Here is a 21,105-nt window from a genome sequence, read left to right as displayed (position 1 = left end):
TGTGTTTGGGACTGTTCCTTTTATGTCACACTGGGTAGCCAAGGTGAGAGTTTTTACAGTGCTCAGGCCACTTTTTGTGAGAGACGCGCTGGCCCTGGTACCTGGCTAAGAACCCAGTGCTGTAGAGAGAACATCCCAGTGGGGCATTAATTCAGCCTTCCAGCTGTATACTTGTTCAAGCTCATGAACTCTGAAAATTCCCAATCTAATCTAGAATTTAACCTTTGTGTGCAAACATCAGCTTTTCATAGGGACATTTCTGAACCAGAGGGACTAGCGGACCCCAGAGTCCTGCTTATTTGTGTCTGGGGTCATATTCAGTGTAACTGGTTGGACCCAGCTCTACCTCCTAGGGCCTCTCAGGGTCTGACTTTGACCCAGCATGCGCCAATTCTCAATTTACGACATACTTGAGATGGCTGAACGGGTGCTGGGTGGGGGTCGTTCCTGAAGCTCAGCCTCCTCCTGCAGAGCCGTCTGGATGGGCTTGTGCCTGGGGCTGAGTCTGGTGCCTGGATGACAAATTGCCCTGCAAGTGCTGCAGGGTCCAGATGGCCCTGGGTTTCCATTGCTCAGCACTGCTGCCGAGACTCACGGCTCTTAGGAGGGTTGTTGGGGCCAGGTCTGACTTCATGCACTTGACTTTCTGATATCAAGTGAGTGGGTTTACCATGCTGCTTTCAGTTAAATGTGAGTTGTCTTGTTCTTGGCAGTGCCCTTGGCCTCCGCTTATACACGGTGGTCCTGGACCGGCACAGGAAGAAGCTTGTTGACTCCGTGTGCCTGGGGTGGGGGGACAACAGACTCTCAGAGGACAAGTCTATGATGCTCTCTGTGTGTGGACTGCCTGCTGCAAGAGCCCCCCATTCCTCATGGTTCCCTCAGCCACAGAAGCTCCAGAGGCGGCTGACAGCCTCTGTCAGGGCTGAGCACTCAGCTACTGATGTACTGATGGGAAGGCACATGGGGAAGTCCTACACTGGTCAGGATACCATGTACCTGCCCATGAGACACTGGATCCAAGGCGCCACCTGACAGTGGGCCCAGTCTTTTGGTGTGGTAGGCCCAGTTCTTTAGACAGTGTGCCTCCCTCCCCTGTTGTCCAGGGGTGACTCAGCAGTCAGCTTGGGATTCCAGATCACTGTGCCAAGAGATGTTTTGATGGTGGATCTTCACAGCCCTCATCAGAAGGAGATGGTGGGGCTGTCCTCCAGAACTCGTGCTGCCCCTGTTGGGTGCTCATGTCCCACTTCAATAGTTCCTCCCAACTTACTGGAAATGCTCACAGATCTGCTCCTGTCCCTCATGTGACCAGCTGACTATCCAAGCATGGCTGGTCATCTTGACATCGCTGAACTGAGCAGCAGTGGTGGTTCTCTGGAATGATTCCAGCTTGATGCTACCCACCTTCCAGGCCATGGCAGCATCAGCCTTACAAAAGAAGTAGGGGCTTTCCCAGGGGATGGGGCACACACATCATGGGCAGGAGATCCTTGTCAACTCTTAGAAGGCAGGTGGTGCAAAAGGAGGAGTTGTGTGGCTAATCAAACAAGTCGAGCACTCCCTGGGTACCATGTAAATAAGACCATCCTTCCATCTACTGTCTTCCTTAGGACCACCTGCCCTGGCTATACTCCCCAGGTGAGCCAGAGCAGGATGGTCCTGTGGTTAAGGGGTGGGAACAACGGGGCTTGGGATGGAGCACAGAGGCCTGAAGGACTTAGCGCCACCTCAGCTGAATGGGGCTCCTGGAACCTGTCAGAATATGGTGTCCTACAGTTGAAAGTCTAGGATAGTGTGGGTCACCTTGGCTCTCTTTGCTGCCTTACTGTCTGACTCTCAGCACTCCTGGGGTCCAGTTGTGTCAGAGCCTGCACTGATCACTGAAGCACTTTAAAATGATGTCTTAAAGATTGGAAGGAATGAACACAGGATGGACATGGCACATGGAAACAGCCATAACGGTTGGGAATCCCCAGTGGCCCATAACTCTGGGGTCCCCTGTGGGCCTGGAGACTGAGTTGGTGACATCAGGGAGCCACGTGGATCTTCCCCCAAGAGCAGCACCCTCATAGGTAGGGGAACACCCCAGCCAGTGAGCCACGACCTCTCCAGGGCCCAGGCCAGGCACAGAGCTGCTGGGCCTGCAGTGGGGGCTGTGTAGGAAGGCCGTCCTCAGCAAGGAGCTCCCACAAGAGCCAGGCTTCAGGAGAGAGTCCATGTTCGTTGCTCACAGTGGCTGGTGGTGCAAATGCCCTGACCTAATGGAGACCAGACATGCGTGCCTGCTGGCTCAGACCGTGGCTGAAGATTTTCTCTCAAAATGTAGATACAGGTTTATTTACTTACAGAGGAGGCCAGGACTCCTACGCGGCACATGTGTTTGTACTTAGAGCCTGTTTAAGGTGCCACAGGCAGGCCATAGGTGGCAATGGGTGGAAAGTCCCCTCATATAGCTGACCACTGTCAAACCCACCATGAGTGGTGAGATGTAGCTAGAGAAGCCAGCTAACAGCTCATTGTGCACACTGCTGTCTTGGGAGTTGCTGATCATTTACGGAATACCTCGGCCATCCAGATGGCATTTCGAATGGTGGAAGAGGTGAACCAGCATGAATGGAGCAGTACAGGAAGTGAGCAGGGAGAGACTAGGCCCCTGGGCCCATCTGGAACCTCTTCCCTTGCCCACATGCCTTCCATTCTGTTCCCAACTCTCCTGCAGAAACTGAGGCATGAAGCACGTGGTGTACCTCCAGTGGTCACAGCCTGGGACTGGTGCCCAGCCACAGTGGCCACATCTTCTCCGTGGCTCTTCCCTGCACCATCAGCCTTCTTGTGCAAGACGGGCAGGAGAGGTCCAGAGAGAGCTGCAAGCTGCCTGGTCACGAGTAGGAGCCAGGAGGGAAAGAAAGAGACACTGCTTTCCTGCAGACTTAAAAGTATTCTTCGTCACAGCTCTCCTGCAGCAGACAAGCCATTCACCTCCTCAGCTGAATTCTTTCTGACTTCCCAGAGCCAGTGTGCTGTGGGTTCAGGTTTACCCATGAGCAGAACTTATCAGATCATCAGTAGCTACAGGGCGCAGTGCCTCCCAGCTGAAAGGTTTCCCTTTGATTACTACAAATCCACGGCCTCTGGGCCCAGAGCTCCTACTGCAGTTTGAAGTGGATTTTTCTAGCACGCTAGAGCTGGGGGGACTCCAAGGAAAATAGTCTCTTCAATTAGAACCAGCTGCGACTTTTTCGGCTGGTGACTCACCCTGTTTTTAATTGGGTGGGAGAACGGGCAGAGACACAGGGCTCAGTCAAGACGATGTTTGTTTTGCACGGGGTATCCTAGCCACAGCCCGCTTGGCATACCCATCTGCAACTCATGTTTATTTAACTTCTTCTTCCCTCCTCACAGTTCCAATTATAAAGACAGAACCCACCGATGACTACGAGCCTGCCCTGACCTGTGGACCAGTGAGCCAGGGACTGAGTCCTCTCCCGAGGCCGTACTACAGCCAGCAGCTCACCATGCCGCCTGACCCCAGCCCCTGCCTTGTGGCTGGCTTTGCCCCCTGTCCACAGAGGAGCACCATGATGTCCACACCTCCCAGCACAAGCCCGAAACTCCACGACCTCTCCTCCGCTGCCTACACCAAGGGCATCGCCAGCTCAGGCCACGGTGGTCACCTGGGACTTCAGCTGCCGGCTGCAGAGGCTCCCGCCATGCAGGAAGTCCCCAGACCCATGGCTGTGCAGCCCAGCTCACCAGAGCAGCCCCCACCCACCCTGCTGCAGCCGCAGGTGAGTCCACATCTGAGCAGTAGCGGTCCCCTTGGTTGCCAACAAGCACTCTGTCCCAACAGTCCCTCTTCTCCGTCCACTGCCCATGAGCCAACCTGCTTGCAGCCCTCAGCCCACCCTCCCGCCACCGGCCACCAGCATCATCAAGTGCCGAAGGTTCAAAGAAACGAGCCTCCAGCCGCCGGGCCATTGTCACTGCCAGAGGTGTGTGAGGACAGTAATCATAATTTGGCCCCTATTCCTGTAACGATCAAGCGAGAACCTGAAGAGTTGGACCAGTTGTACCTGGATGATGGTAAGTGCCTGCAACCCTACAGGTGTGTCCCACCTGGCACCCTATTCATGAGCTCACAAAAGAAGGAGGGGTGTGCCAGTTGACTGACTTCATGGAAGAGTGCGCCATCAGGCTGATGATGTTTGGGTGAGGGACAGTTCTCATGTAGTGCGACCGACTGTGGTCTTGCCATGGACTGTGTGGTGCTGTGCCATGCTGCTTCTGGTCAGCAAGCTGCGTGACAGTGGCCAGTCATCTAGTGACCTCTGCTCAGGCACTATTGGCCCAAATTTGGGACTCCAGATCTGTTAACAAAAGCTGAGCAAAGACGTGCTCTGCTCAAGTTCAGGAAGTCCCAACAGAGGAGGTCACTCCTGGAGCATGGCATGTGGCCTGGCGTTTGTGGTTCATGCATCAAGGAGTGTTCTTAGAGAACAATTTCTTAACAATGGCCTGACTAGAGGTCGTGACATTGTACTCCGGGCAGCCATGTAAAGACATTTAAATGTTGTGACAACAGTGTCAGGAGCCTAGGTAATGGAAGCAAAGATGGGAAGACCCTCTCTGTGACTCTGATCAGGGCTGAGGCCTCCTCCCAGGACAGCACCCGGCATTCTCAGGGCAGAAACACACCTGACTGTGGTATGTCTGGTCGAGCTAGGCTGCTAGTGGCAGGGCTAACTGGTGCAGAGATCTCTGTGGCGGTGACAAGTCATGCCAATGTGTTTGTGTTTGAGTTACTTTCTTTTTGGCCATCATGCTACTCTGGCTGAGTGATAAGAAGTCCCTCAGCACCTAACTACAGTGGCAGCCAGCCATGTTACAGGAGGCCCAGCAATCTGCTCACTGTGTATGGGTTCAGTTGGTGTTTTCCAGACCTGCTAGGGTTGTTTGTGTGGATAGCCATCTTCCCCAGACATGAGCTCTTTACTAAGCCAGAGTGTAAAGCAGCAAACCTGGAGCAGGTACCCAGCTCTCCCCACCGCCCAGACTCAGGTAGGGTCCAAGATGGCACCAGGACTTGCTCCCCACCTCTAAGGGAGAGGCTTTGACACCTCCTTTAGCCAGCCTTCCCCAGGTTCATGTCTGAGAGTTTTAGGTGGCCCTTTGATTTCAAGGAGACCTTTGGGAGGAGCATTGAGAAGTGGGCACCGCACCCACAGTGCTCTGCACCTTGTTCTCCTCAATGACCTGGGTGCAGCGTAGACTGGCCTATAAATGAAGAAGCCTTCCCAGCTTCCTGGTGAAAGGTCCAGTGTCAGCCCTGAGTGATCTTGGGCACAAGGCTCTTATTCCAAAGTTCCTGCTAAACACTTTCCTACAGATTCCTAACTGAAGCTTTTGGGGGAGGGTAAGTGAAAATATTCTCTCAAAAAACTATTTAACCCTTGAGCCCAGAACCCCAGATTCCTTGTCATCTATTTCATCCAGGAAACTCCCTAGGTCTACAAAAATGGCCAGGATTGCAGTGATGGGCCATGCCTGTCACTCCCTTAGCACGGGGATTCTGCCTGTGTCCCCAGAGTGTGGCCTAGTAGATGCTGGCACTTATGCCTATAGAAATGAACTCTGCTTTGCCTTGGGAATCCTGCTGTGGTCCTGTGGGAGCTTTGTCACCTGTTAGCAGTAGGTTGGCCTTGCAGAGGCATCATGACTGACAACCCACATCTGGGCAGTGCCCTCTGACCCAGGATGGGAAGCTGGCCTCATCCGGGTTTCCACTGCCCCGGAGGTCACAGCTGCCGAGTGACGAGGCTTTGTGAGTGTGGAACACGGGGCAGGGGAGTGTTACATGTAGGAGGAGGGGATGTGGCCAGGAAACAACACCGCGGAACTGTGCCAAGCACAGTGCTGGCAGTGTCCCCAGAGGACCACCGTAACACAGGGCAGGGATGTTGGAGCACTATAGTGTTAGTGTTGGCCTGTTGGATCTCACCGTACCTTCCAAGAGCCAGAGTCTCTTGTCATGAGGTGTAGTGTGACCGAGCTCTCCAAACGCAGAGGAGGAAGCCCGAGGGACCGTCCTGGGCATGGTGTCTTTTCTGTTTAATCTCAGTTTGAATTTGCCACCACCCCAGAGAAGGAGTGTAGAGAGAGAACAGCGACCACAAAATCTGGGTCAGAAAGTTAATCTCCGCTCATCTCAAATGGCCTTAGACAGAGAAAGGCAAATCGCCTTCCTGAATTTGCACGGCAGGGAGAGGTTAAACTTGGAGCAGGACCTACTCTATTTGTAAATGAGTGTGCTGATGGGAAGATCCTGGTTTCCTCCAACAACCCTTGGCCTATGTGGGGTCCCCAACTCCAGGCTCCCCAGTAGCTTTCTTCTGGACTATTTGTCTACATGCCATGCCAGCAGGCAGCACAGGCTTCATCTCCCTCAATTGCAGAGTCATGGGTAGAAAGGGACATACCAGCAACTGGGAGATCCCTGAGCTGTGGGTGTGGAGAATATAACAAGCAGGGGAGGACTCAGCCCAGCCAGCCTTGGACACCAGGCAGTGCCTCCTGTGGCATCCTCGCCTGCCTGGCAGAATCAGGTCACCTGCACTGTGTTCCTTTGGTTAATCACATCTGCTGGCTCAGACACACAGAGCAGGGTGGCAAGGTGCCTGCCACTGGGCTCCTCAAGTGCCACCATTCTAAGGCCACCAAGCTGGGAGGAGGTAGGAAGAAAGTATACCGAAAATATAGTGGTTTTTATTTGTTTTACATGGGTTTTCATTTTGCTTTCTGAGAATGAAGAGTAAAAAGGCAGAACTAAGATACAATGTCCAGCTCCAGAGAGTGCAGGGCACACTGGAACATAAGTTCTCGGCATGGCGCCCTTGGGAGATGGGAAGGTAGTGAGACTGTGAGTGATCTGCAGAGTCGCATGCTATCACCTGCGGGGTGGCCCACTTTACCAACACCCATTTATATCAAGGAATAATTTAAGTCTCAGAATGAAGGAGGAATTCCACCTTTTTAGGACTCTTTGTTTTTCTTCTGCTCTGAAGTTTTACTGCAAAAGTACTTGACCCATGAATAAATTTCCGTGATAATTTCTTCTTTGTCCAACCTTCTTCATAAGATTAAGTTTTTGTTTCATCTACTACACCTCTCAAGCATGACAGGACCAGAAAACCATGTTTTGAGGATATCAGTGCTATGGACTTCACATTATTTTTAATGTAGGATTTAAAAATGGGCCACAGATCTCCACCTGAGCTGCTTTGTTTTTGTTTCCCTGAACTGCCTACTGTAGAGCTGAATTGCGTACAAACGACACTCCTCTTCTGGTGGCCGATCCTTTCTCCATGGCCCACACAAATGTTTGCTGCTCCTCCATTCACACAAGCTCCTAAAACACTGTGAAGCACGTGGAGATTGTTCCAGTCTTGGTGTGATGGGGACTCTGAGGCAGAATCACTGCTTTGCTGAATGGAGCCCCTCCTTCCAGCTTTGTGACTAATGTGACTTGCCTCTCTCTGCCGTGGTGTTCCCCCTTCCCCCGTCACCACGACTTCCCCAAGGCCTCTGCCATAATCAGGCCTTTCAGCTCCCTCCACAGGCACAGAAGTCTATACGTCATTAAGACAAGCAGGTAGACAAGGCAGCCCAATCGTGTCTGCCTGGCTGGGCTGAGTTTCTTTCTGCTCACCCTCCCCTCCTTTCCTGAGCTTAAGCTGCTCTGGGAGAAAAGATTCCCTCATGGAAAGCTTTGCTAACCTGGCAGGGTGCCCAAGTCTGAGCCTCCCCATTGCTAACGATGATTGCAAGAGCCATCAAACATGCCGAGCCGGGAATACTGTGGACAGAGGCTACCACATGACGGATAGAAGAAAGAATTCAGCTGTGTGAAAAACTCACGGGGGTCAGTCCTTCTTGCACCGGGGTGTCTGCATGGGAGTCGAGAGGCATAAAAGTCACACCACGCGCCACCCAGGATGGAGACTGCTGTAGGCGGGCGGAGCTGCAGCAGGCTGCATAAGTAGCTCTCTGGAGACCCCGAGGGGAGGATCTCCCAACAGACGTGAGTTCACCAGGCCCAGGCCTGTAGCCTCCGCACAGTGGAGCCGAGCCTCTGATTACTCACTCTGTGATGAGGGGCCTTGTACAAAGGTCCACAGCAAGCTGTTTCCAACCCAGTGCATCAGGCAGACACATGGACGTGGGCTTAAATATTCTGGGTTTTGCAGAGATGTTCGGAAACACCCCGTAGATCCAGCCCAAGAGCAAAAGCAGGGCCTATGGGGAGAGGCAGGGCTGGCGCGGCCTTCTGCTGTCTGGACGTTTGTATTTGCGTGGTGAGAGCCTATGGCTGCTGGACTCTGGGCAGCAGCAAGCAGCATTCTGCCCCTTCAGTGAAGGCGGACATGGACAGGTGACTGCACTGGCCGCTGAGTCAGGCTCTTTAAATAGGGTGCATGTTTGGCCACCGTGGGTGTGCACTGGTGCTGCAGCAGGCTGTCGGCCATGTAACCTGAGGGCCATGACAGGAGTGTCTGTCCTTTCTACATGGCAGGGCAGACAGGAGGAGGGCTGCTCCCGCTGGCCAGGCAGGGCTCGGGGCCACTGGAGCAGAGGGTCTGGTGGGTTCTGGGCACGGTTTCTCATCTCCTGAGGTGGATGTTAAACATGGAATTCTATGAATTACACTGTGCTGTTTTTGTTTGTTTGGTGGTGGTGCTGGGGTTTGAACTCGGGTCCTCACACTTGCTAGGCAGGTGCTCTACGACTTGAGCCACACCTCCATCCCCATATTGCTTTTAGTTAATTTGCAGGTAGGATCTTGTGTTTTTGACCAGGGCTGGCCTCAGATGGTAGTTCTCCTACCTGTGGCCTCCTGTGTATCTGGGACCACAGGCATAAGCCATCATTTATTGATTGACATGAAATCTCACTAACTTTTTGCCTGGCCTAGCCTCAAAATGTGATCCTCCTGATCTCTGCCTCCTGTGTAGCTGGTATTTCAGGCATGAGCCACCAGGCTATATTTCTAATCAAAGTGTCATCCTATAGTCTCTCTCTCTTCTGCATACTTGAAAGGAAATTCAGAGTTGTTGCTTTCTGCTGTTATTAACTGTCTGCCTTTTACACCTTCAACACAGGACTATGCTTCTTCCCTTATGTAATTGAACAGTTGTTTGAAATTATTAATTTGAGGGAAGGAAATAGGGTAGAATAAAAAACGTTAAAGGAAAGAGCTAGAAAGGTTCTGTGGCCTTGGGGATTACACCAGTCAGTGCCAAGAAAAATTCATAAATCTGTAACCAGCAGAACTGGTGTTCAGACACGACAGTGCTGAACATTTGTGGTATTGTCATTTCTCCCAGGTGCGCTCTTAATAGCCGTAAAGTCATGGTGTGTGCCTGGCTCTTTCTCACAATGCTGGCTTTTTCTTGCGTGGATACCCTCTGCTTTCCTTCTACAGGCTGGTTAAAACCCTCACAGAAATTCTGCCCCGGCCTTTCTCCATTTCCAATCAGCTCCGGCAGCAAGGCTCCATTCTCTAAGGTGTGACCATCTCAAAAAAGTGTTCTTATTTCAGAACAAGCACACTCTACAGATGTTCAGAACTGTGAGCCACAAACAGCACGCTCTGGTCTGTGTTGTCAGCACCCACAGCCCTAAAGCACAGTATCTAAAAGCTAAGAGCCACATTGAAATGGCTTGGCTGTTGGTCGCCACTGCACTGGAGCACCCTTTGGAGAGAGTGGTGCTCAGGGCCGTGAGAGCTGTGCCACCATTGTCTGTCTGCACGGCAGCTGGACCTAGGCTTAGTTGGCACGAGGGTCTCTGCCCCTGGGGCTGCAGCACAGAGACTGTTGAGTGGCCTTCCTGATGAGTGTGCTCTTGCCCTCATACGTGTCCATCCGGGGGAAAAAAAACATGGTAATTGGAATCATGGTAACTGTCCTCCTGTCCGTGCTGGAAACATTGCACTCAACACACATTGCCAGCAAACAGAAGACCCGGCAATCAGTACTGGAACCCCCAGCCTGACTTCTCACATCTGCTGTCCCATTGACAAATTCCATCTTACACGATCCTGGGGGGCAGGCAGATCTGTCAGTGTCGACTTCACCCGACACAGAAGGAAACTGAAACAGAAGTGAAATGTCGTTTGACTTGCTTGGAGCCGCAGCTACAAGTGGCAGCTCTGGCTTTGTCACGTGGTCTCCCCAAGGCTTTGCTCCACCACTGAGTGTCCCATGGAGACTCATGAGCAACGCCTGCTACTCAAAGTCCAGCTCTAGGTGTGAGGAGGCTTTGGGAGCCATGGCAGACTGAGGCTTGTAGTTCTCTTTATCAAAGAATCTGTGCTTATTAACCAAGGTTCTTGTTGATAACTCAGGAAGGCCTAGAAGAGAGGTGGGAGTTCCCAATGAGGGTCAGAGAGCCTTGGGTAACCACCATTCCCCAAAAGCAGTAAACATGCTTGCAAATCTACCAAACCATCCAATTTGGAATTGGGAAATTAACAGAGGACTAGAACAAAGTGAGAAGCATTTATTCAAGGAAAACTGGACTTGCCAGTAAGAAGAGCAGATCTGTGGTGGTTTAGCTTGGGACCACTCCCGCCCATCTTACCTCATGGAGCAAAGCCAAGAGGAGCCAGTGGTTCACAGACAATGAATGAACTGAAAATTGCAGTCAGCTACTAGGGAGGTGGAGTTCGGAAGGGTCGTGGTTCAAGGCTGGCTCAGGCAAAAGTTCGTGGACCCCAGCTCAATGAATAAGCAGAGTGTCATCACACTCTGCATGTATCTGTGACCCCAGCCGTGTAGGAGGGTGTAGGTAGGAAGACCATGTTCTGAGGCCAGTCTTGGGCAAAAGTTGTGAGACCCTAACTGAAAAATAGCTAAAGCAAAAAAGTAGGCTGGGGATATGGCTTAAGTGGTAGAGCACCTGCCCTAGCAGCAAAAGGCCCCAAATTCAAAACCCGGAACTGCCAAAAAAAAAAAAAATTTAGTCAGTAATTGGGCTGGTCCTGAAGCTTCCTGGAAAAGTCCCATTCTCAGGGCATACCCCCAAACAGCAGTCATTGGCTACAGTCGTGAGGGTCGGAGCTGCTCAAGGCTATGGTCTCAGTTGGGGCAAATGAGAGCCAAACTAAACTAGATGGTCCTGACGCATCCCTGGGGATCTGGAAAGCTGCACACGTGCAAATGGATGTATGTGTGCTCAGGAAAAGAGGCGGCTATCACCTCTGGTTGACCTTGAGACCACCCTGCACAAGCAGAAGTGAATGTGAACTGGCTTGTCGGCAGCCTGCTGGTGAAGGTGGGCTGAACATTCAGATTTTCCTGGTAAGAGGTGGAAGACTTGGTGGCTCAGGACTTAGGGTGACCTCCCTACTAATCCTAGCAGATCATCCAGCTTTGTGGAGCTGATGATGAGCCCTCAGGAAGCCAGGCCAGAAAACAGAAAACTCTGCAGGGAATACAGAATCTGTTCAATTGATCCAGGAAAGTCAGTAACCAAATGGACTGCAAGGGGGAAAATACCCTTGTAAAGGAAAGTCTTATTTCAGAGTTGCTGCATCATCTCTAGTGTCCATTTTAAGCTGAAAATTAAAGATGCAAATTAACAGAAGAAATGTCCTGTTCACAGGGAAAACCCCATGGTCCTCAGAAGTCTCAAGTGTTGGCCTAAGTAGCAAAGGCTTTAAATCTGTTATTTAAATATTTCAAAGAGCTGTATTTTTAAAAAAGTTTCAGGAAAGTATAACAAGTGTCTTACCAGAGGACACCAACAATGAGATGGAATTTTTTTTTTAAGGAGCCAAATAAAAATTCTAAGGTTGAAAAGTATAACACCTGAAATGAAAATTTATTAGAAGGACACAACAACAGACTTGAGGCAGAAGAGAAAAAGAATACACAAACGTGAAAAGCACAATAGATTATCCTGTCTAAGGAACTGAAAAAAGAAAAGAATGAAGAGAAATGAGTGGATCCCCAGAGACGTGGAAGCACCACAGACAGACAGACGTACAGATAGCAAGAGTCCCAGAAAGACTGCAGAAAAAATGGTAGAAAAATATTTGAAGAAACAGTGGCCAAAAAATTGACAAATTTGATGAAGAACATTATTCTGCAATCCAAAAAAAAGATCAACAAACTCCAAGCAGAATAAATTAAAAGTCACACCTAGACCCATCATAGCCAAATTATCAAGACTAAAAGAAGACAAGACAGTCTGGGAAGCCACCATCTCCCGAGGGAGACTGGCAGCTGCCTCCCACTAGGATCACAGATGCCAGGAGCCAGTGAGGCAGCAATGTTCAAACACCTGAAAGAAACAGATCGCCAACCAGGAATTCTATATGTGGACATGAAGGAGAAGTAATGCAATCTCCAGACAAAGATGCACAGAGTTTGTTGTCAGTGACTCTGACTTCTAAGAAAAATTAAAAGAAGTCCTTCTGGCTGAGGACAAATCAGACCCACACAAAGAAATTAAAGCACTGGCAAAACGTGGTAAATAATAATAATAATAAAAGCACAAACATTTAAATACTTTTCTCCTGTTTTAAAAGAAATCCAAATTAGACAATAATTATAAAGGTGTGCTGCTGGCTTTTAAGCTATAAAGATGTCACTTGAAGGACAATAGCAGAAAGGAAGGGGTAGGGAAGGAAATTGTATCAGAGCAAACTTTATATAGCATTACCACTAACTTATTATATGAAATGGGAAATAGCGAGTAACTAACAGCAGATTGGTAGATCCTGTCACGTGGACACATAAGTAGATGTAAATGGAATAAACACTCCAATAAAAAAGAGGTTGTCAGGCCGGATTTGAAAAAAACAAAACAAAATAGGATCCACCTATATGCTGTATATAAAAGACCTACTTTAGATCTGAAGGCTAAAAAGGGAAATGGGAAGTAGGGATGCTCAGTCAGCTTCTCGTCACTGTGGTCAGACACCTGACACCAGCTGCTTGTGAAGAAGAGATTTGGGCTGGTAGAGTGCCTGCCTAGCAACCGTGAGGCCCTGAGTTCGAAACTCATTACCACCAAAAAGAAAAAAGAAAAGTTTGCTTAGCTGACAGTTTTGGAGGCTCAAGGTCGTCTTCCGACTGTATCACATCATAGCAGAAGTACAGGTGCATGGAAGTGCTTTCAGAGTCATACAGGAAGTCCAAGAGAGACTGGGGTCCCATGATCCCTTCCAGGGCACATTCCCAATGACATAAGACTCCCTGTGGGCCTCCTCTTAATGGTTCCACTTTCCCAACACTTTGCCCTGAGGACCAAGTCTCCAATCACAATGGACCCTTTGGGCACACAACTAAACTCTAACCAAAGCATAGCAACTAATACTACACAAAATAAACTTATAAAAAATGTTAATACAGAGACCAGTGGTAATGCTCCCTTCATCATTTACAATGACAGAACAGTGAGTTGGGCAGGCTATAACAATTATAAATACTGATACACAAAAGAAAAGCTGATAGAATTGAAATCCAGCTAGAACAACTAGGTAGAAAATGCACTAAAGTATAAGACACTTGAACGAGACTCCCATCCAGCTTAACCTCCAAGGTGTCGATAGAACTCGCTACAGACTGGATGCAGATGAACAGCCTCCAGGATGGACTTCTTGCTGGGTCATAAAACAAGACTTGTAAGTTTGTAAATTCTAGTTCCGGTCACAGAGAGATTAAATAGGGAACCAAGAACAGAAATCAGGGAGTGTCACAAATTATTTAGAAATTAGCATAGTTTTAAATACCCCATGAGTTAACTTAGAAAGCATAAGGGAAATTGGAAAATATGTGTAACTAGCGTCAAATGAAGCATCAATGCTGGGAAGCAGGAACAGTAGTGGTTGTTGGGGACTTGGTAGCCTTAGCCTACCTTAGAAAGAAGACTTCAAATCAAATAACCTAAGCCTTCCCCTTGAAAAGGTTAAAAAAGAAGAGAAAGTTGAACTCAAGGCAGAAGGAAGGAAACAATAAAGATAAAAGCAAAAGCAGCAAAATGGAAAAGGAAAAATACCCCAATAAAACCAAAAGCTAACCTTTGCAAAGAAAATGAATTGATGAGTCTTTTACTACTTTCACCCAGAAAAGAGGAACAAAAGACAAATTATCATCGGCTCCTCAGATTTAACCAGGTTATGAAGGAATACTGTAAATAAACTCATACCAACCAATCTGACAGCCCAGATGAAATGGAAAAATTCTTAGACACAAATTACCTAAACTGACTCAAGAAGGAACAGAGTAACATGAACAGATCTACAGAAAGAGAGAAAATGAATTTAGTCTTTCCACAAAGAAAAGCCCAGGCCCAGGAGCTTCACTGGTGAATTCTATTAAATATTCCAAGGAGGAAAACAATTCTAGTACCTTACAAAACTTCCAGAAAATTGGAGAAGGACTAGTTCTCAACTGATTCTTTAATTATAACCCTAATACCAAAGTCAGACAAAGGTACCACAAACGACAAACTACTGAAAAGTATCATTTATGAATCAGAAGCAAAAATACACATGAAGTATTAGCAAACTGGGTCCCACACATAAAGCTTGCGTACCATCACCAAGTAAGACTTACGGCAGTAATGGAAGGTTGGTTTAAACACCTGAAAATCAAGGAATGTAAGGTATCATAGGACTAGAATGAAGGACAAAAGTTATGCATCATCTCAGCAGATGAAAAGAGAAAAGCACTTGACAAGATCCAACTCCAGTTTGTGATAGAAATTCAGCAAATGTGGAATAGAAGGGCTTTTTCCACCTGAGGAAGGTCACCTAAAAAAGCTCACCAGTGAAAGCTGAAGGCGTCCCCATGAGAAAGGGACCAGACAAGAAGTCCACATCCACCTCCACTCAGCATTTCCTAGAGGTTCTGGTCAGATCAATCAGGCAAGAAAAAGAAATAAAATACTCTAAAGGAAAAAGAAACATGGTTTATTTGCAGCTCACTTGATCCTGTGAAATCTGTTAGAAGGGAAAGACAGAGGGAGGGATGGAGGGAGGGAAAAGGAAAAGAAACCTAGTATTAAAACCAATTTGCAGGACTGGAGGAGTGACTCAAGTGATAGAGCACCTGCTTTGCAAGCATAAAGCCCTGAGTTCAAACCTTAGTCCCACCCCCACCCCCAAAAAAACACCTAATTTGTAGTGACATATGAAATCAGGGTGCAAATTGATTCTATTTCTATACACAAATGAATAATTTAAATTTGAAGACATAAACTTACATACACAAAAATATCTCAAAAGGAGTTAAATGTAAAAGCTAAAACAATCAAATTTTATAGGAGATAGCATTTGAGAAAAATCCATTTGCAATAGCATTAAAAAAAGTAATAAGATGTTTATGAATAAGTTTGGCTAGTGTACTGAAGGACTTGCCTACCAAGGCTCACCAACACTGAATAACCAACAAGGGAAGCTTAAAGGCTGAACAAGCAAAAGGTACACATTCATCTTCAGACCATGCATGTCAATATGGCGGCCTTCCCCAAAGTGAGCTGTAGAATCAATGCAATCCCTAATGAATCACAGCAGGTTTTCCCCCTAGAAATTCTCAAAATGATCCTGAAACCAAGATGGAATTTCAAAGACCCAGAATAGCCCAAACAATTTTGAAATCCAAGAGCAAAGTTGGAAGTCTCACGTTTATCTATCTCAAAATTTGTTCTAAAGATGGTATGGTTCAGACATAAGACACATACACCAGTGGAACAAGATCCAAAAGTAGATTCTTGTATTTATAGTAATCTGACTTTTTGACAAAGGAACCAAACCATTTAATTGGGATAAAGGATAGCCTTTTAAGTCAATGGTACTGGGACAGATATTCACATGCAAACAAATACATACCACATATGCAAAAAAGAAAAACCTCAAAATTGATGGAGGATTTAAATGTAACAGCTAAAGTAATGAAACTTTTTAGGAGCTAACACTTGAGAAAACCTTCAAGATTAGGTAAAGATTTCTTCAATATGATACCCAAAACACCATAAAATAAATAAATTGAACATTATCAAGAAACAACATTTTTGTGCTTAAAAAATACCATTAAGAGACTGAAAGGCAAGCAATAAACTAAAGGACTATATTTGCAAAACAGCCATCTGATAAAAGGTTTATATCCAGTGTCCACAAAGAATGCTTACAGTTCAATAACAGGAAGACCCAGTCAAAACCCACAAAAAGTCCAGAGCAGACATTTCTCCAAAGAAGACAGACAAATGGTCAGTGATGTTCCATGTGGCATTTCGGTCACCAATGGGCCGTGCATACAACCGTGGTCCCTCAGATCTTTCCATCTTGTGATACTGTAAGTACACTCCATGGTGAAGTCCTTAAGGACGTATCTCTCAGAACATAGCCCCACTTCATTAAGTGACACGTAACTGTAAGCGAGAAGACCCTTAACGTTAGTCACAAGGGAAGGCAAATTAAAAATTGCAGCAGGATACCATTTGTACCCCTCACTGTGGCTATGGTAGCAAATTCTGGAGAGGACGTGGGAGAGGGTGAGGCTCTGGCTGTTACTGACAGGGACTGTCCACCAGTCTAGCAATTTCTTAAAGGTAAAATCAGTTTACCGTATGACCCATCATGGTAACCACTCTCAGGTTTCTGAGCACTGATGAGAAGGGAGATGCATGGGTCGCCAAAGCAATGAAATAGGTTCCGCCATGAAAAGGAACAGGCACTGAGTCATGCTGGGTACCTCTGCTCATGGGAAGCATCAAGCTGAGTGAAGAAAGCCAGGCACACACCACCAATGTTCCATGGCCCATTTTCAGGAGCTGTCCTGGGAGGGGTGATGGGTAGGGAACCGACTGCACGTGGGTGTGGGGGACTTTTTAGGGGTGACAGAAATGTTCTGAAAGACTTACATGATGGTTGCACAACTAAATTTACAAAAAAAAAAATCACCAAATTGTACCCTTGAATCAGGAATTGCACAGTGTGTAAAACAGGCCTCCATAAAGTTATGCGTGTTAAAAGAGGCAAAAGGATTGATCATGCAAGCTTTCTTTGTACTTTTTAAACGTGAACTCTGAGTATTTTGCTAATGAAAAACAGGCGAATCTTACAGAGCCCCATTGCAGGCTTGTACATATGGCACAGTGTAAGATATTCCTCCTTACAGGCCACACATGGGTGAAATTGTGGTTTAGACAGAGGTGTTTGGAACGGTGTTCTGCTGTAGGCAGCTTGCCACAGGCCAACAGTGCTTCCTAGTGACCTGCCAGACAGCTAAGGCCAAGGAGCCTCATCACCTGGGTCTTTTTCTGGCCTCCTGGAGTTTAGCACTTTCCTAGGGTGCTCTCTGTGGGATCTCACCCAATGGGGCAGGAACCGGTCCACAGCAGAACTGAATGACATGCTCTGGTGTGCCACTGTCACCTCACCGAGTGTCTCTGAGGACATGTCTGTCCTACTCTTGTGCAGTGTGAGGAACCTGCCTTTACAAGCCTTTAGAGTTGAGTGCAATTTTGTGATAAGCTTAGTCGGCCCATAGGAGGGACAGTCAGCGTGGGATGGTGTCCAAGCAGTCTGTGGTGACCTCCTTCAAGGAGGGTTCAAAGAAAGTCTAACAGCTTTCTGAGGATGTGAGCACCATGTGGATAGCAGAACCTCTCTTAGGGAATAAATCTGTGTGTCCTGTCACTAACTGTCTGACTGAATTAGGGTTCTTTTAGGCACACAGACAGTAATGTGAATTTCAGTCTAGGTCTCTCGCTGCCCCCGTGCTTTCCAACCTGTACTTCGGAGTGTGCATGACATCACTATAGGACGGCCACTTGGGACCTTGAGAATCCCTTTGCTCTGTTCGGTTTTAATTTTGAACCAGGGCTCTTCCTTCCTCCCAGATTATGACATGGGTACTGGCACACAGTAAAGGACTACAAAAGTGAGTCCTACATCCTCCTGTCAGCCAGCCTAGCTAACAAACCTGATACATAGGACAATAGACCCGGCAGCCAGACCCCGGGGGTTATCTCTTCCAGACCCTGGGGCTTTGTTCCCAGGCTGCAGACAGTATAGGATGCAGTCGCCCTGCCTGCTGCTCCCTGGGAGGAGGGTGTTATCAGCCCCGGCTGACTCCCACCCCGGGAAGTCTCCCCCTAAGGCCTATCAGACCTCCCAGCTGCCACCTCAGATACTGCCCCAAGGGCTGGGCCTGAAAACAGCAGGGCTCAAAAGGCTTTGGCTCCACTCAGAGAGGGTTGCTGAGAACAGGGGACAGGCTGCAAAGTGTCCGGCACAGTGGGGGCATGGCTGGACCAGACCTGCTTGGTAGCTGTGTAGGTCACCAGGGCTGGGCCTCAAAAGAAGAGCAGCCCAGAAGGCCCTCCACCTTCCTGGGACTCCTGCCTTCAACACCACTGGATTTTTCAAGGTCCCCTCCCTCATTTCTGCCCATAAAGTAGCTGGGTCTGCAGTTCAGTCTCGTGTGTCTCCACAAATGACTTTAACAGATTGGCGCTCACCCAGCAAAGTCTCTGGAAAACCCGTGGCAGAGGCTTGGAGGCGGCGTTTTTGCCAGAGAGCGCTGTGGAGTGTCAGGCCAGGGAGAAGCCTCCGCCCGCCTCGGAGACAGGGGCCCTGCTGCCAGCTGAGCAGTGCCTGACTGTGCCCTCCCTCAGGGATGGGGAGAAGTGTGAGTCAGTGCAAATCTGGAGACACTGGCTTCCTCGGCCGCAGGAGTGCCCTTGTCACTCGAAACAGGACTACTTCTCAGTACCTGTTAGCTTCTGCAACTGTTTTCAGTCCTAAAAATTGCATTTCGGGACACCTCCTTTCAATCACCACTCCCAGCCAAATGCCACCGCTTAGGGAGGGCGAGGAGTCCCAGTCACATGGCCCCTGGGCGGCCGCTGTGCATGCCGTTTGCTGCCCTTGGCTGGGCTCCCTGCCTTCACGGCATCAGACTTAGAATCGCCTGTGTGCGCCCTCTCCTTCCTTTCCACAGTAGCCATTGCCAGCAAGCTTTAAACTACCGTATATCACTCCGATTTAAGAACCGAAACTTTAAAACAAATTAAACTCTTGTTGACATTGTAATAAAAATCAGAATGGAGCTGAGCAGCGCAGTGAAAGTGAACTTCAATTATTTTTGTGGATTTCAGATAGTTTCCTGGGCTTCCCAGACTCCAGCTCAGCAAAGTTATTTCCTCTTGGCTAATGGCTGGAGAGAAAAAAGGCTCAGGAGCGACTGGAGTGAGGTGGCAGACGCTGGCAAGGCCTGGGAGGAAGCCAGTCCCGTCACCTGGATATTTGCTCTGGCCTGACCAGCAGTCTTTCAGCCGTGCAGGAAAAGCCACTAGCGTGTGTTTGAGAGGGCTGAGGGAGGTATACATGTCTTTTATGCGTCTTAACTGAAGAAAAGAGCTCCGAAATGTTTGTCAAATCCTGTCCATTAACTAGATGTTTATGCTGGATTAAAAGAAAAGGTAAAAGCATAGGCTGCCTATTTTTGAGAACTTGTCCTAACTCTGGTGAATGCTCTTAGCACCCTGTGTTCTCTTTCACACCTTCCTCCCTCTCTGTCTCTCCAGGCTCTCATTCTCTCTTCATCTCTGTCTCCTTTCTCTCTCACTCGCTCCCCCCCTCTCTCTTCCACTTTATCTTTCATCACCATATTAACTGTAATGTTTGATTTTTTTTAAATAATTTCTTCTCTTGCTAAGATGGAAATGGTAGTTTCCACCAGATTAAATGCCAGCTTTCCATCCTTTGTGCATTTCCTGTCACGGCAGTGTAGAGTTAAAGTTTTGCACAGCAGTGTAGGGATTTAAACGAGGCAATTTATGTAAGGAGCGCCCCAGAAGGTGTGGTGGCTCACTGGGATGTGGGACTTACCTGGGCTCTGAGCCAGCAGCTGGCTGTGGCCTCCATGTGAGGCCCCTGCAGTCCCTCCCCTGTGGGCCACTTCCTGTCCCCTCCTTTTACTTCCTGTTTCTCTGCTTTCAAGGCCAGCCTGGCAGTGGAGTTCATGACCTTTGGCTCACAATGTGCTGATGTCCACCAGGCGCCATCGGTGGCCTTGGTTTCCACTACCCATGGCTGTGAGCAGAGCTATGTGGCTGCCTTGCCCACCCCAAAGGGCTTGGGCCAGCTGAGACCAGCCTGGCACAGATGGTAGAGTTTATGCTTATTAGCCAAGGACCCTCCACTGTGGGACAAGCTGGTCCTGGGTGGCAGTGGGTAGACTGCATGGTGGTGCCAGACCATGGCTGCCTCTCAGAGCCACCAGGAAGGGGGAAAAGAGGAGCAGGACACACCTGCCTGACTCTTCTGCAGAAACTCCCTCTTGGTAAGTAGACTGTCTCATTCTTGGAAACGTCCCCTGTGCCCTGCTCCCTTGAGTGTCTGCAGACAACTGGGTTCTCTTTCAGTGTGGTCTTGACTCTCTTGATTATGCCCACCCCCTCCGTTTGATCATGACTTGGTACATTGTGAGATTTCTGGTAAAGCTTCTCACTGTGGCTCTGTACTTGAGCCTGTGGACTTGGCGTCAGGCACACAGCCAGTGGCTTACGAAGATGGGTAAGGGTAGCCTAGCCACAAGGGTCCCAGGCAGCAAAATGTGCCTGGGATCCCTATCTCCTCATCACTCACTGTATCAGCTCATTGAGGAAACTGAGTTGCTCTCAGCGTGCAGCCAACAGAAGCTGAGATGCTTCCTGGTTCAAGGCAAATGGTTCAGTGTGCCACTAGGACCTTGCTGGTCCTCAGGCTGAACAGATCTCCAGACCACTTATTCTCTGTACACCAGTCTTTATTCTGAAAACATGTGAGGCTTCTTCAGAAATCAAACTTATCTGAGCTGAGAAGGAATTTTAATATTATATCTTCCAAATAGCCATAGCCTTCTAGAAGGAATGCTACACATGCAAGACAATGTGCAGATTACTGAGAGGCAATTTCACCAGCACATACACTGGGAGCATAGATGCTCAGAAGGGTTGGGAGGTGCATCTTCATCCCTACATCCTGAAACCCAAGGAAGGGAGTGATGGAGAGATCTGCTGAGGACCCTCACTTCATCACTGCTCTGTGTC

At 48.5% G+C, this 21,105-nt stretch overlaps 1 protein-coding gene across 3 annotated transcripts in view; it reads left to right on the top strand.

The window, feature by feature from the left end:
• The window catches only part of Nfatc1 (nuclear factor of activated T cells 1), a 110,342-nt gene that overhangs the window by 75,900 nt on the left and 13,337 nt on the right, over nucleotides 1-21,105 (top strand). For 2 of the 3 annotated variants that reach the window (XM_074069601.1, XM_074069602.1), the window contains exon 9: nucleotides 3,406-4,086. In XM_074069601.1, coding sequence (XP_073925702.1) covers nucleotides 3,406-4,086 — 681 coding nt within the window. The remainder of the gene's footprint in view (nucleotides 1-3,405; nucleotides 4,087-21,105) is intronic. The other variant, XM_074069604.1, reaches the window with a different exon arrangement.

The sequence above is a fragment of the Castor canadensis genome, chromosome 4 (assembly GCF_047511655.1).
Source record: "Castor canadensis chromosome 4, mCasCan1.hap1v2, whole genome shotgun sequence".
Lineage (NCBI taxonomy): Eukaryota > Metazoa > Chordata > Mammalia > Rodentia > Castoridae > Castor > Castor canadensis.
This window is presented reverse-complemented; position numbering and strand designations above follow the sequence as displayed.